This window comes from Ceratotherium simum, chromosome 8, assembly GCF_057802395.1.
Source record: "Ceratotherium simum simum isolate JZ-2026a chromosome 8, ASM5780239v1, whole genome shotgun sequence".
Taxonomy (NCBI): domain Eukaryota; kingdom Metazoa; phylum Chordata; class Mammalia; order Perissodactyla; family Rhinocerotidae; genus Ceratotherium; species Ceratotherium simum.
The window spans coordinates 7,949,731-7,976,404 of NC_141907.1; the positions used below are offsets into that span (position 1 = coordinate 7,949,731).

Genomic DNA, 26,674 nt, shown 5'->3' on the forward strand with positions numbered 1-26,674 from the left:
GAGCTTACTGAGGTGGGAGGTATATTGTTTGGAAGCCTATGTGGCCCTGCACATCATAAAAACAGCAGAGGAGGGAAAGACCGGTACACATTCAGAGCATCTTGATGCCACTTGCCTAAAGTCCATGAGGTGGAACCGGGATTTGAACCCATGTCTGTCTGGCTTTCTCCCTGTGCCCAGAAAATAGATGAAGGACCAACAAAAATACATCTATTATCCATTTGCATCCCTCCCTCTCTATGTCTCCTCTGGGGCAGGACCATAGCCTTAGCATGTTGTCTGGCATATGATAAGTGCTCAGTCAATGGTGTTGGACTGTTCAAATGAAGTGAACGTACCATATGTGGATCTTTTGTTGGGGAAAGAATCGCAATATGTAAATCCTTGTTAATCCTAAAGACTATTGAACAGCCAGTAAATATAAAACACAGTCCTAAATATCTCCATTTTTTGGATTAATAAAAAAAAAAAACATTGAGAATCTGGAAATATGCAAGTTAACAACTCTGGTGAAAGAGCAATGTAAAATGTCATATAGCAAAACACTTTTTAAAATATTAAATACGTAATATATAATAATATGTAGCCAGAAAGGGGAAAAATTAAAGCCAGTCGTGATGATCTCCTTTTAGGCATTGTTCAATAAAGCTCTGTTTAGCTGCTAAGTTCATCTAGAAAGAGACATGTTTGGTTTACCTTTTCATCAGACCTTGCGGGGAACGGTTTTCTCCAGCTTGTGTTTTTATGGTGCAGCGAATTTTCCCGAGGGCCATAGCCGGCTGGAGACTGACATCTCTTAGGAGAATGGGACTGCATGCTTTCTTTATGATCTTGGAAAGATAAATCCACATTTAAATATGATTTCGTTACTGTCTCAGGTTGCCTCCCTCCAACATGGAGCTGGAACCCATTACTCCTTCTTGTGTCTGTGGCAATCGTCTTGGTCTACACCACATCACCTCATTCAGGACAGCAGTCTCCTCTGGATTGTTCTCTTGTTCAGCTTTTGCCCCTTCCTCTCTCTCTAGGGCATCTGAGTAATCTTTTAAAAATATAATTTTGGGGGCGGGCCTGATGGCTTAGTGGTTAAGTTCGTGTGTTCTGCTTCAGTGGCCCGGGGTTTGCAGGTTCTGATCCTGGGCGCAGACCTATATACCTCTCATCAAGCCATGTTGTGGTGGTGTCCCATATACAAAATAGAGGAAGACTGGCACAGATGTTAGCTCAGGGACAATCTTCCTCAAGCAAAAAGAGGAGGATTGGCAGTGGATGTTAGCTCAAGACCAATCTTCCTCACCAAAAAAAAAAAAAAAAAAACGAAAGAAAGAAAAAAATGTAATTCTGACTTTGCTACCCCCCCCGGTAAAAATCCTTCCATGATTTCCTTTACCTCTGGAAGAATATCCAAACATTTTACTTCTGTCAATAAGGCCCTTAATAATCTTTCTCTTCTCATTTCTCCGTCCCTCCCTTCCTTCCTCCCTTCCTCCATCCCCCATCGTCCACTCTATCCTGGCCATAATGAAATTTGTCCAGTTTCTTAAACAAGCCAAGTTTGTTCCCAACTCAGGAAACACCATTTTTTTTTTAACTTGAAAGATCAACATTTATTTTAATGGAACATCACTTTTTTAACCCGAAAGAATGACTGACAAAAAAACAATGGTTATTCAAACCTGCGCCTTTGGCAGATGTTTTATTATAAATGAAGAAAGTGAGCCTGTCACTTCATGGAAAATGATGCAGTATTTGTTGCCAATTATAAAATTAGACTTTTCAAGTACAAATTGGAATTTGGAAAAAATTGTATCTGCGACTGTGACATAACAGCATACCCACAGTGAGACTTTTCTGATGAGGTTGGTGGTGTTACTTACGAATGTGATTTTAAAAAATATTACATAATAAAATATGTTAACATTGGAAAGATCTGCTCAGCTCTATGAATCATTATTTTCCAAGTGACCAATGCACGATGCTACAAAATCATGCCTGGGTAAAAGATTCTTTAAAAGAGCAAGATAGACCAATAGGTTTTAAAGTAACAGAATGCAAAAAAATTCCTCAAAAGGGTTTTGATTTCACATGGTTCCTAAACTTTAAGATACTACCACTTGTCAAGTTTTGATGTGGTATTTTCTCTACATACTTCAATGAAAATAACATATATCTAATGCACGTCATTCCAGTAAATACTAATAAAAGATGAATGTCAGGAAATTAAAACCACAAGGAAGGAGTGAGGTGTTAGGAAGAACACTAAACAAAAATATTTATAACTATGTTAGTAATTTAAGGCAAGAATTAACTGTAAAAAAGTCGTAAAGCTTTGAGGGTATAAAAACAATATGGAAATAAATTATTGGACAATAACAACATATAAAATGGAAGAAAAGTGATTAGTGTGAAGAATTATAAGCTATATAGTCTAAATTCAGTCTAAAAAAGTATAACCAAAGTTATAGTCCTGTTTAGTAGCTTAACAACAACTCAACACAGTATATTTTTGAGGCAAAACATGAAATAAAACACTAGCAAATATTTACTTGCCATTTACCATAACATTTAGGTTATATGTGTATTTATTTTGCTTCTCATTATCAAAAAGCCAAATTTCTCTCTGGGTTTGGTAAGAGGAACAAAGGGCACTCCTGAAATATTGAAAGTTCTGTTTTAATGGTTCCAAGGATTGTGACTTTTAACAATGAGCCTAAGAATGTTTGTTACAGGGAATTATGTGTATCAAAATGTTTGTTGTAGAAAACTGTCTGATCACTTAAAGTTTAAATTACACTCATCATAGTAAGTTAATTTCACACACCAATTTATGACCTTAAAAATAGGAAAAAGATGCTAAAGACATCTCTCCTTTTAAAATTTTATAAGTAAAAGCTTAACTTTCAAGCACAGTGCAGAATTCATACCATCAAAATGAAAGTTTTTTGTATTGCTTGGGAGGAGAATATGAACTCCAGAGTTTTAAAATTCAAGCATGCTTTTATTTAAAATGCTAAAGGTAACCAATGGAAGCACAGAACTGGGATGTATGACTTCCAAAAAAGAGAGAGAAAGGGGAATAATGAAGAGATGAATCCAATATATGGCAGGAAAAGAAACAAAAAGTCAGTAAAAAGCAGGGCAATAGGAGGCAAAAAATAATATAAAAATGGATCCAAAAATATTGGTAATCACAATAAATATCAAAGGTATAAACTTGGCACTTAAAAATCAGATGCAGATTGGTTTAAAAATCATTATGTGCTAATTACTCATCTAAAATATAATGACGCAGAGAGATCACTAGTGAGAGGATGGAGAGCTATATAGCAGGCAAAGCCTAACCAAGAGAGCTGAAAGAGCTGTCTTAATATAGAAAGAATGACTTCAAAAACTTTATTTTAAATTATAGTGAAGCAATATATAGAGACTTATTATTGAAATGGCCATACTCTCTCTTCAACATGGATTGAAACAATAAGAATATACTTGAGAGAAGAAAATAACCATTATCAGCACTTCCTATCTCTTAGTTTGTGTAGCATACATAATAGTGTTCAGTGATTATGAATTTTTCATTGTATTGTGGCAACGGATTCATTATATTTCAACTCTGAGTGTCTTGCTTGAATATTTAAAAAGTCCTACTTGCAAAAGAGCATTTAGAAATAGCGATATACATTTGTAGTCTATTCAGAGAATGAGTTAAATAAAACAAAACAAACAAAAAAACAACTTGGCCACACAATTTTCCCCTGAAGGCCTGATTGGATCTTTGTTTAATGAATGAATGAAATTCAGAGCATATAATCCAGTACAAGTATTTAATTGGTTTTGTCTAAAATAATGGCAGCTGATCTTTGGAAATTCTTTATGTAAAACATTGCATTTGAGTTTTATAACCCCAGGAAATAGTCCTCTCACACTTGGAGAATTGAGGGTCACATTAATGAAGAGATTGACATAGAGTAAGTGGAGGAACATTGGGGAGGACACTGTGTAGGTGGCCAATAAAATTTGAGGCAGGTTAGCCTAATAAAAAAGGTAAGGGTTGTAAAATCATACCGATACCAATAATTACTAATATTTTAAAATTCTTATGTATATAAAACTCTTAATAAATGCTAGCCACTCAGTAAATGCTACTGCTAATGTTGTTAGTATTATTAAAGAAACACAGCTCTAGACTTTTCTTTTGTAACTTATAATAAAAGTGTTTTATTTTAAGCAGGTATCCACACATATTTATCAGCAAATTTTAATTTACCCTCACATACAATTTCAAAAATAATTTTAGGGCCCGGCTCCGTGGTCAAGTGGTTAAGTTCAGCTCTGCTTTGGTGGCCCAGGTTCTGTTCCTGGGCACAGACCTACACCACTTGTTGGCAGCCATGCTGTGGTGGTGACCCACAGACAAAACAGAGGAAGACTGGCACAGATGTTAGCTCAGGTGAATCTTCCTCAGCAAAATAAATAAATAAATAAATAAATAAATAATTTCATTAAAAAAGAGCTATATAAAGAATATTTATAAAATGCAGATAGAAAAAGAAAACATTAGTGAACAAAAATTAAAAACAAACAAAAAAGAAAAGAAATCATCCACAATCCCAAACTTAGCAATGTTGTTACTATTTTAGAGTATAACCAAACCTTTCTGGATCTTCTTCCACTATATCAAAATAATTTTGTTGCCCTGAAATCCATCTGCTAGGCTCCTAATAGCTTAGCTTGAACTCATTTATCAGAGAATTGAGCAAAGTCTGTTTATCAGGTGGTAACAGAACTATCAGGAATAGCTGAACACCTCTCAGTTGTAAAATAAGGATGCTAATATCTCCATCGACAGAGATGTAGATTTCACTGTTCAACATGAAGAGTACGACCCCCGTGCTTGAGGCCTGCAAATTGAATCCAGTCAGCTTTAGAGAGCCCTCTAGACTGAGAACTCTGTGAGTGCCTGGATTGTGTGCTGTTTTCTGTGCACCTAGTTTCTGCCAAGCACTGGTGATGCAGAGAGGAATTTCTACCCAGTAGAATGAACATCGCTCAGTAAGTTGATGGAGGAGCATCGCAGGTGCTTAAGCTCTGGTTAGTTGAAGGATGGGGCTGTCTCTATTCTGTATTCTTAGGCCCAGCCCAATTTTGGTACAAACCACGTGCTTGGTGGATATTTGTTGATGGAAAGAGGAATTAATTGTATTGGAAGGTGCTGGAGGCCAAAATGTGTCCCCTGTTTCTTTAAGCAACCTGTTTCCTCTGAGACGAGTAGAGAACAATCTACAAGATCCAGTACAAATGATCTACTCCCAGTCCTGAGACACATGACTGGATGCATGTCTGTGAAGGCCACCCACTTCATTGACACTGCTGCTCTATTCTTCAATTGCTCTTTATTTGCCTTTCAAGTTAAGACTCTGGTTTCCTCTGTAAGCTATGATTCTGCTTCCCCATCCCTGCAAAATATTCTCAAAACCCCCATAAGTAATGTCCTTTCTGGGCCCGGTCAGCCCCTGGACCTTCCACCTGGACACCACAAGTCTTTTCATCCTCATACACTGAGATCTGGCCTCCAGGACCACTGTCCTTATCATTTGATTCCTAGGGATTGAGCCCATCCTGTTAATTACAGCCCCCTCTGGCCGCCTTCCTTTAAAAAAGGAGTCGACTCTCGGGAAACTTGTATTAGCAATGTATACATCACGGGAAATGAGTTTTCCAGATTGATTTTCCAGTGTAAGGCCCAGAAGGTATAGGGCAGAAGAGAAATAAAGACATGATGGAGGTCAGGGAGGAAACTCTTGGTCTAATGGGATCACTTGGGTAGGGAATTTCTGGAGAAGGAAAGGGAATGCAGAAAAGAAGGAATAATATTAAAACGTGTCAGCTGCCTACTATGCGTCAAGCAGAGAGGTGTGTGTGTGTATGTGTGTGTGTGTGTGTGTATTAACCCTGTGAGTTAACATTACTATTTGAATTTTATGGATAGGGGAGGGTGAAGCTCCAAGAATCAACTTGCTCAAGCTGATCCTATTGTAGGGAGAGAGGCGGAATTAGGACCAAGGTCAGTAGAGCCCTCAGCCTTTCCACTCTACCGTATGGTGTCTGCTGCCTCCAGCCCTAAGCCCTCTTACGCTCAACAGAGAGAGAGTGCAGGATTAGACCTGAACACAGAATCTCCATGGCATATGGAATGAAGAAAGAAAGACACAAGAACATGACAGATCTAGTTTGGGCAAAATGATGCTAACCATATCAAAACCTATCACCAGGGCCAGCCCCGTGGCTTAGCGGTTAAGTGCGCGTGCTCCGCTACTCGTGGCCCAGGTTCAGATCTCCGCGCGCACGGAGGCACCGCTTGCCTGGCTATGCTGAGGCTGCATCCCACATACAGCAACTAGAAGGATGTGCAACTATGACATACAACTATCTGCTGGCGCTTTGGGGAGAAAAAGGGAAAAAAAGGAGTTGGATTGGCAATAGATGTTAGCTCAGGGCCCGTCTTCCTCAGCAAAAAGAGGAGGATTAGCATGGATGTTAGCTCACGGCTGATCTCCCTCACACACACACAAAACCTATCACCAACAGTAATATAACACTGTATTTACATGCTGCTTCGGACATCTCCACAGACATGGTATCCTTTTGATTTTTATCTTGGCAATCAGTAAGAGAGGTTAATTTTATTTTCAACATTTCATAGACTTTTCTTAAGATAAATCTATGTTACACCCAATGGATTGGCAAAAACTGAAAGTTTGTTAAAAACGACTGTTGGAGAGGATGGAGAACAAGGCGGACTCATAAACTGTTGGTGAAACTAAATGATACATCCACTTTGGAGAATACATCTAGTACAATTGAAGAGAGGCACATCCTAAAATCCAACAATTTCCCTCTTAGAAAGAGAAATTATCATTATTATGTACATGGGAAGACATCTATAATATGGTTCACAACATAATAATGTTCATAGAAGGAAAAAACTGGAAACCACCTAAGTGATCATATTTAATTATGGATGAAAATTGTTATATTAACACAATGGAAAGCTATTTATCAATGAAAACAAGCTAATGACATTATACACATCAGCTCAGTGACTCTGAGGTTCACAAAAGCTAAGTCACAGTGCACGAATATCGCAGTGTGATGACTTACCTGTATATTTTATAGTTCTTACATAAAGTGTTCTTACCTCTGTTTTGCATACTGTGGTTGCTCGTCATGAATGAAGAACTAAAGGAAATGTTAGAATTGAAAGAATGTTAGTAGTTCCCATGGTGGGTAAAATTCCACTCAGGGGTAAGGTCAATGACAGTGGCCTAAGTCACATTTACAAAGCTCTTTACAGTTTACTGGAGATGCCAGAAGAATTTCTGTTTTGTAAGGCAATAGGAGACTGGTTCTTTCTCTCTTTCTCAAGATACACAAACATTAGATATAGAACAAATTGACCCGTATAAGATCTTTCCATATCATTTCAATGAGCCCATATCATGATTCTTTACTTTTCAAAGACACGAAGTAGCCTTGTAACCACAGTCACTATAGAAAATGGTATGCGGCCTGTTGGGGCTCATGTTCTATAGAAACTGTTTACTGATTGAAGGAGAGTCAGCCATGGCAAGGGAGGAGAGTATAGAAATTATTTTATTCCTTCTTGAAATGTGAGCTGGGTGAGAAAACTGTGGATTATTATAAGGAAATTCATAAGGAGATTATTAAAAATATCATAAAAGACAATGAAAAAAACAATATTGAAGTGCGGGAGGGGAAGGGCACGGGGGATGGAGGTCATGACTCTGACATACAAGGCCTGGCAAGGGCAGTGAGAGCTATTTATTGGGCACTTGCTCTGCCCTCAGCTCCCATTGAAAGATGAGTGACGTCGTCACCCGAGATCATATAGTTTGCTAGTGATGAAGCCAGGCAGTGTGATTCCAGGGGATCCCTCCTTACCATGCCTCTATTCGAACAGGGTACTCTCCCCATAGATATTTATCAAATAAATAAAAGACAGCATCTTGACTGTGAGTACCACCAGGGAAAGTCAGGATTCATGGGCTGCGTTTTTAGAATCAAGTCATTATAGGCAGCAGGGGCTACTGAAAAGTGCTTGGGCTTTGCAATTGGACTTGACCTCAATGGTAAGGGACTCAGCCTCTCTGGGCCTCATTTATTCCCTCTGGGGAATGGGTCTGGACTATCTTCTGGATTCAGTGCGGCTTTAAGCTGAAGTCTGAGGGATGAAGAGGAGTTTCCAAGTAGGGAGAGAGCGGAGAGAGGGAAATATGGGGGAAGTGATATAGGCAGAGGAACAGCATGTGCAAATGTCTTGCATTAACTGACAACACAGAGTGGGAAAGCACGGAGAGCGTTATGAACTGAGGCTGGAGCTACTGGGCAGACTGGGGTCATGAGGACCTTATAAGCACTAATTTTGGAGGCCCTGGATTTGGTTTTAAGGAAGCTACCCCTAATTTACAGTGACCTTGGTCAATGAGTCACCAGCCTGAGCCTTAGCTCCCTTGACTCTTCAGTTGGGATGACAGTTGTCAAAATAACCTGATCAGGCAAGTATTTAATCAGATAATGGGATTTTCAACCCCTGGCTGTCTATACAGTGCTATTCAAAAGTAACTGTAAGCTTCTGTGTGGTCATCAACTGAGACTAGTCAGAGACGGCCAACTTTTCTTCCCAGATTGATTAGCATTCATTCCAGTTAGTCCTATCTAGTGAATACTCAAGTCTTCAAATCTCCCAAACTTCTCTAACACTCAATCACGTATAAAGTGCAGGAAGAACAACGTTATTAGCTTCAATAACGACTGTGATTCACAGGTTTCCCTTGGGCCTCATCATTGGGCTTCGTTATCAAAGGCCAAAAATTTTCCATTTCTCAGGAAGCCTTGGCGAGTCATTATCTGAGACAACACAGGGCCTGACCCCAAGCTGGGATCCAGCAAGGGATTCCTGGCTCCTTACCTGGCAAGAGCAAGAGGAATCTCTGGAGTACTTTGATTTCGTGACAGGTGAAATGCTTCAGACTTCATCCGGTGATAAGGAACTGCATAAAGGAGTCACGTAGTTTCATCAGGTTGCAAAAGGAAAATGATTGGCGACCACTAGCGGCCTACTGGAACGACTATAATTTTATCCAAGTAATCTCTTGTTATTAGGAATGGGCTGTCCCCCCACGTATTGTGCAACAACCCTGGCTCCTGAGGGTGGCTTCTCCCTGAGGCTATAAAAATTGCTTTGAATATTCAATAATATTATCGAGAATATTCAATAATATTATCAAGATTATCACTCATCATTGAACTTTCCAAAATACAGAATACTACATTGGAAAGTTTTGGTATGGGAAGGGCTTGAAGTGGAAGTGGGCTGAAGTTGAATTCTGCATTCAAACAAAAATATATAGAAACATAAAAAGGTTAAACCTAAGAACTATTCTGAGCAATGTAGGGGATGGGGATGCCCAATGCTGGCCCCTGCACACCTGAATTCTCATATCTGTCCTGTGACAGGAAGGATAGTTCCTAGGATTCTGATGTAGACCATCAGTTCCCACCTGGTTACCACAAGGAATGCATTTTCTCAATTTTTCCCCTTTGATATTCAAGTTTTGAAAAGTTCTGCCAACCATATGACCTGGAGTTATTTGGTAATTACATATGCCATTGGTGTTACCACTTTTTATTTCCTTTTCATCTTGGATAGATTTTAACCAGCCATCCAGAATTATCAAGGGCACATAATAATACAATGATATGAAATCTCATAAAACACTCTCCCAGTAGTGGTTGTAAGTAATAGAGCTAAGGAAGCATATAGACATCGATGTGTCTTAATTTTTGTTGTTACTCTGTGCTCTTTCCAAGACTGATCACAAACTGGACAGCTGTGATTGAAGGACTGTGATTACTTGAAATGTGATTGGAGTCAGTGACTGGTCTACTAGTCACACATCCCATAAAATCGTTTTATGTCATCAACAGCCACGCAGAGCATCTGCCCTTCATGAACTGAACAATGTCACATTGTTGTGTTGATAATCATTGAAGTCCGATGCAACAACATCTGAACATTTTAATTAGGATGTTGAGCTTTAGTGTGGAAAAGAGCAGTCTTCTTTAGGTTTTAAAATTATTCAGAATTGCCAACAGACCCCCACTCCTCCATCAGGGACCTTTGGGAATCCACAAGCCTGCTTAGGCCTCACTCAAGTCTAACTTCCTCAAAATAAAGAATAGCAGATTTGGGACTCACAGAGGCAATACGACTTGGTCAAAATCACACACTGAGTTGGTAGCAGGCCTCTGAAATCCTAACCTGATGCTGCTTTGTGGAGCTACGTTGCCTGTGTCAACTCCTTGGGCCATAGCTCAGGCTGTTGGGCTCTGGACATAATTCATCATTCTAAGTGAATGGTAAACAGCATTTCAAAGGTGGGCATGAAGGTATTACCTGCTTAGCATCCTGCCAGCTAGCGAGTGAGTGTTGGATTGCATGCTTCTACAACAGTGATACCAACAGTGTGCACACGTGTGTGGTGTGTGTGCATGCATGCTTGAGCGCACATGTGTGTGCACCTGGATGACATCAAAGATGGAGAGACCAGGAGATTCTCTGGAGCAGTGGCCCAGCAACATCTTTCCAAAGTGGCGGGGGGTGACAATGTGCCTCCTTCTTGTCAATAGCCTGTGGCTGAAGAAAGACCTCTAGCCCACCCCTAATTTAAATCACCCTGTTTAGACCGGAGGACTCTTGAAGAGACTATGAGGTCCTGGATCCATCTGGATCACGCCATGCACACACACGTGCACATACAACTCATGCTCTGAAACTATCGATCCTTTTAAAAAATGACTAACATTATGCATCTGGAAACAGAACTTAACCTAATGATATTAGGCCAAGAAAACAAATTTAAACAGTTTACCTTTCTCTGTTCCAAGGACCTGTATTAAGAAAAATAATGATAACAATGAATGACTCTTGGTGATAGAGAATTTTACATTAAACTATGTGTGTTTTTGGAGTAATTGGTTAGCAGAGTTCGGGCAAAATTTTTGTTAGTTTAGATTTTTAAAAAATCTACAAATAACTTTCCAAAAGACTAAGCAAAAATCAAAATTTTATACTCTGTGTGTGAAGTAACCGGCAAGTATATCGTCTGCTGATGGGACTGTAAATTGCTCTGACTCTGCTGGAAAGCAATCTAACCATAGCTATCAAGAGTAAACATAGCTATCAAGAGCCGCAGAAATACTCTTCTTCTTTTCCCAGTAATTCCATTGATGAAACTCTTCTGCTATGAAAGCAACCTGAAATCAGGACAAGTTCCATGTACAAAGATGTCTGGTACATCATTACTTATAGTGTCAAAACACTGGAAACAATCCACGTACCCATCTAGTGAGAGCTGTTAAGTAATTTTTGGTGCTATACTCACTTTTTGGAATATTACAAATGCACTGTAATATTGATGTAGAGTATGGAATAAGACTATTCTATAAGGATGTCTCAATGTTCCATTAAAAGTTCAGAATAAAAACTGGGCTCGTGATATATTTACATGCAGGTGTGAGTGTGTGTGTGTGTGTGTGTGTGTGTGCATGTGTAGAAAAAAAGATTTGAAGAGATATGATAAAATGTTAATAGAGATAGGTTTAAGTGATGAGGCTATGGTTAATTTTCTTTCTTTATACTTGTGAAATTTTTATTTTAAAAAATGAGCATGAAAATATTCACATTATTTTTTTAAAATATAGCCATTTATCTTCCCAAACATTTCCTTTCTCTTTCTTTTCTTAATAGTAGTAGAATTCCTGATGACCCTTCATTATGAATATCTATGTGCTTATCAGACTTGTATCCTTGGGCCCTACTCTACTCTTGAAGAAGCAAAATGCCTTACAAGAGGTACAGTATTTGCTGAAGTTAAGTTTACTTAACTGCAAATAATTTTCTAAAGTCCATTTCATGCATTGCATCAGCTGGGCAGGACCTCGGGTATCATTTAGACAAGAGCTTCTTAACGTGGGAGATGGAAGAGGACCTTGGATGGCCTAGTGGGGTCCATGAACCTTCTTAAATTAAAAGCTAATTTTTTTCCTTTAATGTGCATTTTTTTTTCTGGGATGAGGAAAGTTTATTACACCTTTTATCAAATTTTCAAAGGAGTCTGAGGTCCATGAAAAGTTAAAGCCAGTAGTTTGCAGATGAGGTCCAAAGAGGTGGTGCATTTATCCAGATTCCAACAGTTATCTTGTGGCTGAACTGGCCCTGGAGCCCAGGTCTCCTGACTCACATTTGCTTCATAGATAAGAAATCTTTAGCAATAAATAGCTTAGAGAGGCATCGTACACTTGTCTGAAGCTAGCCAACAGACAAGCCCTTTTGTTTCAAAGACCTTGGCGTCCCCCTAGGGTTCTGCAAAGACTACATACATTTCATCACGGACAGCAAATCAAGGCAAATCTATAGGCTAAGAAAAAGGGTAATGAATCCATTCTAATGAGTGGTTTGAAAGTCTTCCCCAGGACTTTGAACCTGGCAGTTCAAAGTGCTCAATCAGATGGGCTGTGGTTCTCAGGCTTGTCAAAGGAAGGGAGTAGAGCTGTAAATAGGGCAGAGAAGCCATCCATCTGGGAAAGCAGTTGTTTTATTTCACCAAGACTCAGCCTACTTTTTGCTTGAGGCCTCTGAATTTAAAATCAAATGTAATTAGAAAAGTGGAGTGAAATCTCTCTAGTTTCTTAAATTTTTTTTTAATTAGAAAATAAACACATTCAAGTTAAATAGTAACATCTTCTTTACTATTTTCCACTCTCCTTCCCTCCCGTCCTCCCATTCTCCTCTCCTGCTCTCCTTTCTTCCTTCTCCTTTTTCTCACCATTTTGGCTCAGAGGTGTCTCTGTATTTTCTAAGGCAGAGAGTCATAGGCATGGGAGTAGACCTGGACTTGGGGCTTTCCAGGCTGGCCCTATCCTCTGCCAGCTGCGGGGACTGTGCAAGTCCTGCTGCCTCTTTTTCTCTTAAGGTTTTAGGAGAATTAAACGGGACAGCGAGTCTCTACTTTCCTTGAAAACTATAAAGTGCTATGTGAATTGAGTGGGGCGGGTAGCACATCATTTCTGCTGGACTGGATTCTGGTCCACAAGATAAAGTAGAGCAAGCACTTAACACACACAAGCATGGCAGTTGCCCTATGAGATGGGCTTTGTGGTGGAGAAATGGCCTTGACTCTCAGCCCAGATAAACAGTGGGGAAATGTCTTGGCAAAAGATAAGGAGGAAGAATGTGTTTTTCCACTAGGCCTTGTTGTTCTTTAGATGACATCAACTTCTAGCAGAATGCCAACCAAAGTTGCAAGGAAAACAAACAGTCCTGCATGATCCCTGCTGTCTAAGACTGACCTCCCCATTTCCTTCTTGCTTGTTGGTGATTGGGGAGCCTATTGTTCTTTCAGACTGACAAATGAGTTATGGACTATGCCACTCCTCTTGAGTGGCAGCCATCTTATATGTGGGTCACATAAATTCGACCCACAGGAAGAAAGGCATGGAATCCCTTTAGATGTGTGGGTTCCTCCAGCAGCAGAATATCACCCCCAACTTTCTCCTTTCTGGTGACACCTGGAAAGTCCAACAACTCCCAGAAGAAGGTGAGCAGGGTGAAGTCCTGAATGGAACCAGCATTGGCCCTCTCATTCAGCAGTCATGTGTTATCCTCCTTGACATGATTGTCTTATGGACTAGAGGTAATAAATGTCTTGTTTAAGTGACAAGCTAGAAATAGGACTTTTGATTTTAGCATTCTCATAAGGCCAAAAAAGAAAGAAAGAAAGAAAAGAAATCAACCCTGTAGTCTAGATAGAAGGAGCATAGGTCAACTACCAAGACAAGAACCAAATCCCAGGAGGCCAGTGGGAGAGAGGTGAGGCCACTTGTGTTGTTGGACAGAGACTTTCCATCAGTTCTAGTGGACCTGCCATCTTCTTAAGGAATTTTCTCTTTGGGGGCTTAAGGAACTAAACACCAATGGGGGCTTAAGAGAGCTCCCTCTTTCCTGATTTTCATGCCATTAATTGAGCCTCTCCCACTCACCTGGTCATTTATGTGTTTACTTTGACTGACTTTGACTTTATCACAACTTTGCAAAGTTGAGTGTACTCATCTCTATTTTATGGCCCGGAAAACTGAAGTTGGGGTGGGGTGGGGGTGGGGGGCTTGCCAAAGTTCACAAAGTAGTAGGTGGCAGAGCAGGATTCAAACCCAGGTCTGTGTGACCCTGTATCTCACATTTCTTCTACTTTGCGGTTCTATCTTTCTTGTAAAGAACAAATAGCAAGGGACAATACAATTTCCCACATTCTATTTCTGTAATGCTGGAGGCTGGAAGCCGTCAGTGGAGACTACAGCTTTCATGGGCGTGCTCTTCTCTTCATTGTACCAGTAAACACTGAACACGGCAACACGATAGAACCTTGGTTTAAAATCCCAACCTTGTTTTGCTTTAGTTTTCTCTCCTTTAAAATAGGGATAATACAGTTTGTGCACAGCTATTATGATAATTCAGCATGATAAGTATCTGAAGCCAATAGTATCTTGCCCACTGCAGACCTTAATGCACAAAAATTCCCTTCTTTGTTTCCTAGGACAAAACTGCTACTTACCTCACTTAAGTTCTTCAAGCTTATCTGTCTGCAAGGCAAAGAAATATGGTGTCACATAAAATACAGTTCATAATGGTCAAGATAAAGTCACCCGAGCCCTTAAAAACATTTGATTACATTTTCATTGCCAAATTAACAGCCCATAGTCCAGTGTGATATTTATTACTGTTCTATAAAACTAAAGCCAGGTTATTTTTCTCATAATTTTCTAAGCAAAAGAAGAAGATACAGGTCCATGTAAAAGGTGGTGACAGAAAGGATGTGAATAAACTTGCTTCTCATTTTAGGAGAATTTAAATAACATCATTTCTCCCGACATTTGGTTTTCTGTGTCAAGTTTTGTTAGCACAGTCAGAACCGCTATTATTACCTTGATTTTTAAGCTCTTAGTTTTTTGCTTTGAGGAAATGTAAAGAGATTTAAATATGAAGTCGTCAGCTACAGTGGGATCCCAGGAAGGCGCATGTGAGAGAAAGGATGCTGATCATGAAAGAAGATCTGAGACAAAAAACATGAACTGAACAAGAGCAAAAGAATTCAGCATGGAATCTGATAATGTGGACATTGGACAGGTCTCAGAATAAGCTCTAAGCCTTTCACTTATATTAAGTCAATTAACCTCTCTAAACCTCATTTTTCTCATCTGTACAATGGCCACAAGGGTATTCATCTTAGAGAGTTATTGTGAGAATTGCTAGAGAAAAAAATAAAAGGTTGGGTGTTCAGTGGACACCATTGTTAGAAAGTGGTCCAAGTCAGACAAGGAGACTATGGAGGGAGTGGAGGTGACAGGCACATTCTGTCTATCCGGGTCTGTTGGTGAAAAGACTGGAACTGAAGAAATGCCGGAAGATTAAGGCTGTGATACCAGTCTTAGCTGAAGGCTGTTGACCTAGGTTATAAAGAAAGGTCTGTCTGCATCAGGTAAGATGATCCCAGAGCAGATGGCGCTCAGATGCCATATTCTGGTCTCACCTCCAAGCAATAGGCAAGTGTGCCAAGGTCCCATATTTCTTAACTTGTTTCGTCAGCTCATCTGAGACAGTACATTTGCATCCTGCTTCCCCCTTTTAATAGGGCAAGTGAGAAGATAAAAGGATCTGATTAGAAGTAATAAAATAGACACCCATAGTATTAATTATTTGGGGGTTAAATTGAGGCTAATCTCAGTGTTTTCAATGTTTAAGAGACTCTGGCATCTTAGGAATTACCGAGAGATGGGCCATGTGGTTTCAATTTAAAACGTGTAATTGATTTTAGACTTGTTGACTTTAAGTTACCAGAGTCAAGCTATGTTTGACTCCATTTGTAAACTGTTTAAGAGACCTTGAATTTTTCTATATTTATACATTTACCTTATTAGATTTACAAAAACTATTGAAGAAAGTTTTGCTTGTTAAGAGTTTAGACCTTCCCTGCCAGCATTGGAAATACTTAAAAATCAAGTAAGTTAACTGTATAAAGATATTTCAAATATTTAAGGAGATTTAACTGAGTTTTTCAATGAGGCTTATTGTCTGAGATTCCTTACCCTACCTAATGTGACAAGCAGAATGACTGTTTTTCTGTTTAGATAAAATCACTCGATTTATAAGTAGAACAATATACTTTACAGATGGAAATTGAGCTTTCAGGAAATCTAGGCTTTGGAATTGGTAAATGAGAATCCAAGTAATTGCAGGAAGCCCTTTCTGTGCACGACAAGCATCTTCGAGCACAGAAATGCCCAGGTTGACAAGACGCCATAAGTCAGTTTCTCCTGTGAAATGAAGGCATTGAGCTTTGGGGGGGGGGGTGGTCTCTTAAATGAGATTCTGAAGACGGATCTGCATAAAGTTACAAAATGGCAGAAAAGGGTGGGGACTCTGGCCTCCCCCCCACAGCACCACATTGCCTCTCTGAAAGCATCTTTCAGCTTACAAGTTTCCCCACATTCTGTTGCTGGAGAAGGCCAATAAAACATGGTCATTGACTGCAGAAAATAAGTTTTCCCACATCCCTTCCCGTGCATAATAGGAACTCAGTGTGTATTTGAGGATAATACCTTTTACTATAAAAATAGCCCCTCTCGAGCCTCCCTTAGTTTTTGGCTTAGTTTTAAATGAATTGGATTTGAATCCTTGCTGTGTCATCTATGAGCTCTGTCACTCTCGATCAGTGAAATTCTTTCTCTGAAGTTTAGTTTTTCCACCTGTAAACTGGGTAAATCCAGACAGTAATGAAGAGGGTTGATTAAGGTTCTCATGAAATAATATATGTGAAAGCTATTTGGAATAAAAGAACACCTTCCATCTGCTAACAGTTTTGTTAAATTAAGCTTTTTGTTCTGAGATAATTGTAGTTCTCACGCAGTTGTAAGAAATAGTACAGAGATATCCCAGATGCTCTTTACCCAGTTTTCCCCAATGGCAACATTCTGCAAAACTAGAGTAATAATAAAGTTCACACATGAAAATCAATAGTTTCCATTCGTAAATGCAAATTTGTATATCTTCTTTGTAATCCATACTTTCTCTCTTTTAAAGGATCATGGTTTCTTGATATCTATAAAGATTTTTTTTTCACTTCCCAAATCCTCACAATATACATTTTTGCCACTGAGCTGTCTTGAACTGATGTGGTGCCAGCATCCCTGGTTGAAAAGGAAAAAGCATAGTTAGGCAAATGGGTGTTTTGTTAGTTAAATATCAGGCCCTTTATGTAAACTATATTTTGGCTGAACCCTGCACTTTGGCTGAACACTGAGTTTGCTGAAGCATAAAGGAACTGTCGTGGCTCAATGACCTCTCTACATTTCTGTGTCCTCATTAGCCAACTGGGGATTGTAATACTGCTTTCCTCACAGAACTGCTGTGGGGCAAAATGAGTGAATGCATCCAAAAGACTCCAAAGTGGGCCCAGTGTGTAGCTGGAGCTCAGCAAACATCAATCATGATTGCTCAGGGTGATTTTATCTGGTGCATGTGACATGGTATTAAAACAATGGATGAGTAGTTGGAAAGTTATTCCTTTTTTTTTTTTTTTGGTGAGGAAGATTAGCCCTGAGCTAACATCTGTTGCCAATCCTCCTCTTTTTGCTGAGGAAGACTGGCCCTGGGCTAACATATGTGCTCATCTTCCTCTATATGGGATGCGTGCCACAGCATGGCTTGACAAGCAGTGCATAGGTCTGTGCCTGGGATCCGAACCTGCAAACCCTGGACTGCCAAAGCGGAGCGTGTGAATTTAACCACTACGCCACTAGGCCGGCCCCGTTACTCCTTTTTTTATCTCTTTCTCATTATGCCAAGGAGAAAGTCTCGATGTGGCTGTTAGCACATCCATAACACCAATGTAACATTTACTTCTCTTCCCTTTTAACAGAGAGAAAATTCCCTGGGCTCAAAGTTTGGCCTGAAACTGTCTGTGTTGCAATTACTTATGGTAATGTTATCTTTCGCTTTTAAATAAATTTACTTAAGTAAAAAAATCAGGCGAGCAAAAAACATTATGTGGATATTGTAAAAATCATAATAATGATATATAAAAGGTTGAGAACGTCCAAACGACATTCCCCAAACATCAGCGTTGTCTGCTAGTTTTGAGATGTCAGTGAATGATCTAAGTGGCATTTTCCCTAACTGAAGTGCTTCGAGTCAGCAATTGTTTTGTGAAGCCAAGACTTAGCTTTAAAACAGAGAATGGCAGAGCTGGTGGAGACAAATGGGGGCTGAAACACAATAGCAGGAAGCACAGCCACCGTCCCGGGTGAGCACAGCCAATTGTAAAGGGCTGCAGCTGTCGGCCGCCTTCAATTGATGCAGTTGACTGCCAGATGTAAATCACAGCCTCCCTTTAGGGAGGGCAATTCATCTCCCGGTGCCTGCAGAGCAGCTGTTAGGAAAGGAGCAGACACCATTATTCCAGTGTTGGCTGAAGAAGCCCAGATCTCCTGGGTTCCTTCTGTTTTCAGAGAAAGTGAACCTAGCAACAGCCTCGGGTGGTTGTTTACATGTGACTTGGGTCATTAGTAATGGCCATCTGACTACCTATACGGGGCCGACTAAAAATGAACGTGAAAGCTGTCTTCCTAGAGCAAAACTTTTCTTATTCGTGGTGGCATTCCCATTCAATAGTCACATACCAACCCTATAACTTTGACCAAGTCACCTAACTTCTCTGAATCTTAGTGACCTTATGTGTCTGATGGGTAGGGAAGTGGTTTTACTAGGCACCTACTATGTGCCATCCCTGGGCTGGGCACTTTAGCCTTCCAAGCCTTAGAATACCATACTTTATAAAACTATGCTTGCAGGGCTGCTGAAGGATTCCATGAGATGAGAGGTGATTACTCTCTGGAGGTGATTGCAATGAAAAGACGCAGCACAATACTCATCACATCTAAAAATGATTAAACACATGTAAACGCTAACTACAGAGACCCCGGAGACATGAAATGCAAACTTCTCAAGATCCCAACTCCGCTAGGCTCGCTGCACAAGAGACTCGTGTGGTGCAGACTGCAGAGGGACTCAGCTGGAGATCAAGGGGCATTATCCTAGACGTTAGAGGTTCAGGCACAGACAGGTAAGGCCTAAGAACCCTCCAAGCTTTAGTGGCAGATCTATTCCTAGAACCTGGTTGCCTCTGGGTTCTTAGCCCTGCCTGCACACCAGATTCATCTGGGGGAACTTTAAAAAATTGTGATGCCTGGGTCCCACCTCTCAGAACAATTAAAACAGATACTGGGGAATAGTACTTTTTAAAAAGGTTTCCTAATTCTTTTAATGTAAAGACCAGGATGAGAAACATTGCATTAGAATATATAGCCTCTATTTCAAGAAAAAATAGGGTTATGAGTACCTAATTCTGCTGAGGACAGATGGGAGATGCTAAGTGTTTTTCTTTCTTCTTTCCTGTGCTGTGACAGATATTATCCTAGGCACTTGAGAAAAACTGCATACCTCCTCACCACAATTTTACCACATGGGGATGGTTATTTTGTTTTTACACATAAGGAAAGCAGGACTCAGAACTGTTTAAGAGCTTTCTGAAATCATAAGGCCACAAGAGGTTCAACTGGGAGCAAACCCAGTTCCACTAAGTCCCAGCATCCTGTTCTTTCCAGCAGGAAGAAACAGAAGATAAAATCCTCTTTTCTCCATATTAAACAACCTCATCAACTTTGATATTTTTTTTCATCCTATTTTCTGTCTCCCTGCTTCTCTGAGTTTTGACCAGTTCTGAACACATTAGACTACTTGATCAGGAGTTTTAGGAACGTTATGTCTTCCATTTCTAGTTCTGATGACACCACTTCGTGGATTTGATGGTCTATCATTGTTGTTCCCTCCCAGTCTCTCGCTCTTTGAAAAGAGAAATCAGAACAGAACACATTTGGTGACTCCTAGTCTGGCTAGAACCGTTTGGAAGCTGCAGAGGGAAATAAAATATTCATCAAACATCTATTATGTGTCAGGCACAGTGCCAGGAGACACGTATACCAAAATGATTGAGTCCCTCCTTTTGGAGTGGAAGAGATAGACTTGTATCCAAATATATTATTTGGGGTGGCAAAGGCGCCAGTAGAAAAGAGCTCAAGGTAATCAGAGTGCACTAAGTGTTGGTTATAAATATGTGCTAGGCCAGCACAATTCTCACATTAGCCCACAAGGTAGGTGGAGTTGTTACTAGTACCCTCACTTGACCGCTGAGAAAAACCTTGGAGAAATTTAGTAATTTCCCTAAGGGAGAATTTTTTAACCTCTGCATGATTGACCTTTTAGGTCTCATTATTCTTTGCGGTGAGGGCTGTCCTGTGCCCTGTAGGATTTTAGCAGCATCCCTGGCGTCTGCCCACTAGATGCCGGTAGAATGCCCCCCACCCAAGTTGTCACAACCAAAAATGCCTCCAGACACTGTTACTCCCCTGAGGGCAAAGTCACCCCCAGTTGAGAACCCTGCCCCAAATCTGCCAGTTCATAAGGAGGAGGACCTAAATTTCAAACTGGGCAGTTTGCATGGAGACTTGAGAACTCCCCACACTGCTGTGCGGGTTGAGAAGGGGCCAGGAGGGAGGGGCATGAGAGAGCAGAGGAGGAGGCTGCTACATGGAAGACTTATGTTTGTGTGGGGCTGTGAAGGATGAAAAGACGAAGAGACTTTCACCAGAAAATTAAGAGTGAGAAACGGCATTTTAGGCTCTTCAACGTTCCCCATCAGAACCAGCGATAAATGGGTTTTCTGTAAAATCTCAAAATGTGCCTGATACTTTGAATTTCTGTAGCCATGAGAAATACTTACTAACAAAGTAATGCCTAGTGTCCCAACCTGCTGATTCAAGCTTGCAGTAAGAAAGCATCATTTGTTCTGAGCAGGAACAAGAGGAAAATACTAATCTCTGTTCTGACTTCTAAAATAAGGTAATTTGGGGAATTCAATCTCTCTTGGAGAAAAAATATGCCCACTCAGGTTTGTCACATTTTGTGATTGGAGCTGGTTGCCAAATGCCCCCCACGTTTGGGGGTGGGGCTCCGTCGTCAGCACTTAATACCAGAGGGTTGGTTTTTAATTTTTGTCAAAAAGGCTGTCATGTGTTTGACAAATGGGTTTTCATGCGCCGTTGTATTCCTGCAGCCTGGGTGATGAGAAGCTGGGGGCCGATATGGGTCCTGGAATAGTCTGAACCCCCTTTCAGTTTTAAATGAAAAGTCCTGATTCTCTTCTGGTATTTAGAATTTTCTTTAATAACTAATTCAGATCTCAAGTGAGCCATTCTTTCAATAACTCGTTTTATTACAAAGAAGCTGTATTTTCCACAAACAATCCAACTACAGGTTTCTAAGACTGTTTTCCTGGAGGTATAATTGGCTCCTCCCCACCCTATTAGGGAGCCGTGCAGAGAGGTGACCAGTTTGGTTGTCCTTGTGCCCCCCCCCCCCGCCCCCTCCAGCACTCTCCCTGGTCATTTCACCAGCAGCAGCAACAAGTCTCTCACCTGGGCTCTCTCTGGGCTTCGGGAAAGGTGTGCCTCTGAGGGAAGGCTGGCCTGCTGCTCTCTGGCTCGGGGGGCGGGGGCTGGTACTTCTTTGGACCAGTGATGGGCGGCCTGTGGGAAGAGTCACAGTGGGGCCTGAGAAGGTTTGCCACTCAGACCCGGAATTCACACAGCCCGGCCCTCAGTGTCCCCTAGCTTTGGGTTGGAAACATTAGTTTCTGGGTGCTCGCTACTTCACAGGGCAGCCCGATCCATTTCAGGTAGCTTTGAATGTCGGAATAGTCATTCTTCTAACGAGCCTAAGTCTACCTCCCTGCAACATGTTCTTTTGTTTGGTTCTGTTTTCTAAAGAGTGTGATGTAATTTTTTACAGGGTGTCCTAGGTTTCTCAATATGCCACCTGTTTGAGTTTTAGGAGGCCTGGAAAAAAAATATGGTAATAGCCTTCATTTATCACAGACTGGAAGACCTGAGTTTTTTCAAGTCTCCCCGAAATAGGAAAATGTTTGAAAGTCAATGAATGCCTCAGTCACCCATTTACTCACTCACTCACTTGCCCATTTATAACGTGTATCAGACACTGTTACACATTGTAACAGTGTAACGGGTAGATGCATACGGATAGTGCATCCAGGTAGATGCTGGAGATGCGGAGAGGAAAAACACAGTCCTTGGCGAGAGATGCTCCCCTCTGGGAGGGCAGAGAGAGAAGTGATGAGAAGCTTAGCACCGAGGGTAATAAGAACTGTGTTGGAGGTACTCACGGGGCTCAAGTAGAACAACAGAGTGGCCGGCTCACTCAGAGCCTAAGAAATCAAGTCTGTTGCTCTCACCTCCTTGTCTATGTAGATATATATATAATGATATTTCTATTTGTATATGTGCTACATATATAAATATACATACTTATATAACATATATACTGCAAGTCCCTAAAGACGTTTCCCAGTGCCAGTACTGTCTGGCAGGTTTCTGTACTAAAAGGAGGAAGAGAAAGAGGAAGGGGTAGGGAAGCAATGCTTTCATCAAGAGATGGTGAGTGAAGGTCTATCAAAGAGATGACTGTGAATGAATGAATGATTAAATGGATGAATGAAGGCTTGTTTAATCTCGTTCATTGGCCAATTCATATTAGTTTTCAATGTCAAATGTTTGCATTTCTCTTTTTCAAATCCTGGAACTTTTCAAACTCTGACACTAATCATTTAAGTATACAGCAAAGTAAGATTCTATTTTAAGTGTCTTACCGAGGAGGTGGTAAAGGAGTCTGCAAAAGGAAAGAGAATCAGAAAGTGAATTTATTGTTCCCTGAGAAAAGCTAATGGTTAACAGTTTTTTGGCTTACAAATAGAAATTACAAATTCCAACCAAACTTCTAGGATATATTTTGCAAGTGATATCTAAGCCTCCACATTGTCAACATTCCCGTGCTTCTAAAATAAAGAGTGGGTAACAAATGCATTTTTATGACTTTTCTTACCTTGTTTCCCTTTGTGGCTTTGTCTCCTAAAACATAAGAGGTATCAGTAGTGAGTTTATGGAAAATGTCATCAAGCTATTTATACATATATTTAAGTGGAAATCATTCCCATTTTAATAATCTTGATGATGTAAATTAACATCTGTTGAGATCTTATTAGGTAGCCAGCACCATGCTAAATACTTTAGTTCTATGATCTCATTCAACCTCACCTTCATTCTGATAATGAAGAAATTGAGGCCTGGGGAGTTAAGCATCTCACCTCCAGCTACCCAGTAAGTGGTAGAACAAAGATTGCACTGCATACAGTGTGGCTCCTACGGTCCCCTTTTAACCACTGATTCCTAATTAGAATGGACATCCCTTTATATATAGTAATCTCATTAATTCAAGTTCCTGCCTAACACCTTCATTGGACATTTCTAAACAGAGGAAAATAGCATCGCAGAATTTTCCAGAGAGAAGGGCTTTGGAAGACTCCAACATCCAATTCCTTTATCTTATGGTTGACAAAATAAAGGTCAAACTAGGTAGGACAATTGCTCAAGACCACCTAACCCTAGAAAAGCCTGAATGAGGCCAGGAAAGGATTGTCTTGACTTTCTATGTAGTTTTATTTCCACAATGCCGTTCAACTCAAAGACAATTATTGAGCTGCTACTCTGAGCTAAGCATAATAGTACCAGGCACTGGGGATAAAAGGACAAATACGACATGATCCTTCCCCTCAAGGTGGTCGCAGTTCTGTTTACAGGCCAAGTTCTGCGTTCTGGGGATGTAATGGGGAAGGTGAGAGACCCTGTCCCTGTCGCCATAGGGTTTATACCTAAGAGGGTAGACATGCGTTGAAAACATCATTAAAAACGTGATGATAATTTCAAAGAGAGAAGGGCATGATATTAAAGGAACATATGGAAGACTTAAGTTAATCTGGGGTGTCAGAAAAAGCCACCTTGAGGAAGCAATGTCTACTTATCAGTAAAAATGGATGCAATGTAATGAATGTTGTTTTGCAGGGCTGTGGGAGGAGTCAATGAGAATGTCTCCTTTTACAGGAGATTCAACGCTAAACTGAGAGCTGGCTGGGTGGTTGTATCCTCATTTGGGAGACAATGAGGTTGTCTGAAATTGGTGGTTTTAACTATGCTCTGAAGAACCCCCCGGCTCCTCCACTTTGATCTGCTTCCCACTGGGTCTCCTCTGAAGATTTCTTTTGATGAAAGGTCCAGCTGGCCAAAAACAACACAACACAAAACAACACATACTGGTCTGGATGATTTTAAGGCCTCATCCAGGTTTAAAATAATGACTTCATTGAACAAAATTACCATTCTCCCTATTTTGTTTTTGGAGCACACTTTTTAAATAGACAGGATAGACTTCTCCGCATGAATTCAAATACCAATGGCAAGCAGCATTCGTAGATGTTCTTGGAGTTGTAATGACATAAAATATGACCCAGGATGTATTTCAACAACAGCAACAATCTAGTTAATGTGAAATCTCTGGCTATTTCAATGATATTACCAAAAAGCTTAGACCATATGATGCTTTCTTAAGGCATCGAATTAGAAAACTTAGGATGAACTTCCCCTCATTTTATTATGTGTTGGCTTCCCCCTCAGAGCTCCCTGATGCTCATGTTGATGACTTTCCCTCTGGAGCTAGACGTTGACTTTCTAAGAGGTAGCTTTTTTCATAACTACCAGTATATCTATTGGGGATCAATTCAAATCCCTGGAAAAAAATTCAATAATGAGACTGAGTATCTGGAATTCAATAGGAACATTCTGTTGATTGTTTCAGAGATATCTATCCCGTTTGTTTCAGTGATTGAGTTTAGAAAAGGACTCTATCTTCCTTTTATTCATTGACTTATTATTGAGCACATAGTATGGGTCAGGCATGGATTCATTTTTAACATATCCATTGATGTAGGTGTTGGCGAATATAATACCAAACGAAAAGTTGCTATTCCCATGTAACTTACAGTCCAGTGGCAGGAGATAGAAAACAAATAAAAGTATATGATGATAGGTGATACAAGCGTTACAAAGAAAAATGAAGTGGAATGAGGAAGGTAGGAGGGGCGTGGACAGTGAGAGATGCAGGATGGGGCTACTACTTTTTAGGCAGATCCCAGAGGCCTTTCTGGATAGGTGACGAGAACAGAGCCCTGAGGAGAGTGAGAGAGCACACCAGGTGAATATCTGGGCAAGAGTACTCCTGAAAGAGGGAGCCGTAAGTGCAAAGGCCCTGAGGTGGGATGAGCTCAAGGGGGAGGTACTACTGGAAAGGTGGAGGTGGGAGGTGCCCAACTCACATGGGGTCTTGTAGGCTGTGGTAAGAGCGTTGCCTTAACCACTGTGCATCCTTTTGGTACACTGTGCATGTGTCCTGTGTCTTTATTATAATGTGAGTTTTTTCTGGCATCATTTAATATTCCCCCCTCACTTTAAAAATTTTATGTATGATGCTATCAGCAACAGGAGCAAAAATCTCTGAGGGTTTCAGCTATATCAAATATACCTGCTAGCAATAATTTATGCCATCAAACTTCTCTTATTCCTTGCTTAGATAACTGAAATCCTATAAATGTAGAGGTAGGAGCGAACTTCGGGGACTCCACAAGTGAGAAAACGGTATCAAACAGGCAAAATAACGTGTCACACAGCTTTGATGACAATTCAGATGAAATCCCACCAGCTTTTTTGGGGGACAGATGGGGTCTTGTTTAATAAAGTCATAACAACTCAGGTATTTGGGATAATGGAAGAAGATGAGACTTGGAGCTGAGTTTCTTAAATTTGAATCTTAATTCTTCTCCTTAGTACAGGCAGGATCATAGCAGATGCTCAATAAATATTTATGAAATAAACACCTGAGCTGAGGAACGGCTGAGTTTTCTCATCTGGAAAAGTGAGAAATGGTTCTTCCTACTTCATGGGAATTCATGTGTGGAATAAATGCGTTAATGCACTTCAAGTACATGGCTTTTTCATGCATGTCACTGTTACTAGTATTATTGTGTAATGGAAAATTAGAGGGAAGATGGCAATTTACCTTCCTGATGAAGTACACAAATATTCTCAAATGCTATGAAAAGTTCTCTGTATGTCGCAGAAAGACCCAAACTGTTCTTCCGCGTCTTTTCCGTCTTGAAATTGAAGACAGCAGTTTTCACTGGGAGGAGGCTGGCGTGCTCGCCATCTGGTGGCCATCTGTGTAATTAGCACCGTCTGCCCAGAGAGTGTCCTTATCTGCTCTTCAGTCTGCGAGACGATAGATTTCACTTCCGCTGCAAAATTTATTGCTTCTTGGGAGGTAATGTAGTGAGGTGGGCACAGCATAGCTGTGGAATCTGCTGGACCCGATTTGACTATTACTTCCATAACTCATTAGGGTGAAACCACAAAGAAGTTGTCAACCTCACAGGGTTCTGTGGCCTTAAAGCAAGGCCTGCGGAAGAAGCAAGTATCGCGAAACCTGTTTGTGGCGTGTGGGAGCAGCATGTACCAACTTACAAGAGCT

At 40.5% G+C, this 26,674-nt stretch overlaps 1 protein-coding gene across 1 annotated transcript in view; it reads right to left on the reverse strand.

Moving 5' to 3' along the window:
* CLNK (cytokine dependent hematopoietic cell linker) overlaps window positions 1-26,674 on the reverse strand; it is a 114,295-nt gene that overhangs the window by 16,435 nt on the left and 71,186 nt on the right. The window contains exons 8-15 of the mRNA XM_087434742.1: window positions 23,144-23,169; window positions 22,911-22,930; window positions 21,664-21,774; window positions 14,688-14,715; window positions 10,950-10,968; window positions 8,987-9,068; window positions 7,196-7,236; window positions 697-830 (exon numbers count right to left, since the gene is read on the reverse strand). Of these exons, the coding sequence (XP_087290868.1) occupies window positions 697-830; window positions 7,196-7,236; window positions 8,987-9,068; window positions 10,950-10,968; window positions 14,688-14,715; window positions 21,664-21,774; window positions 22,911-22,930; window positions 23,144-23,169 (461 nt within the window). The remainder of the gene's footprint in view (window positions 1-696; window positions 831-7,195; window positions 7,237-8,986; window positions 9,069-10,949; window positions 10,969-14,687; window positions 14,716-21,663; window positions 21,775-22,910; window positions 22,931-23,143; window positions 23,170-26,674) is intronic.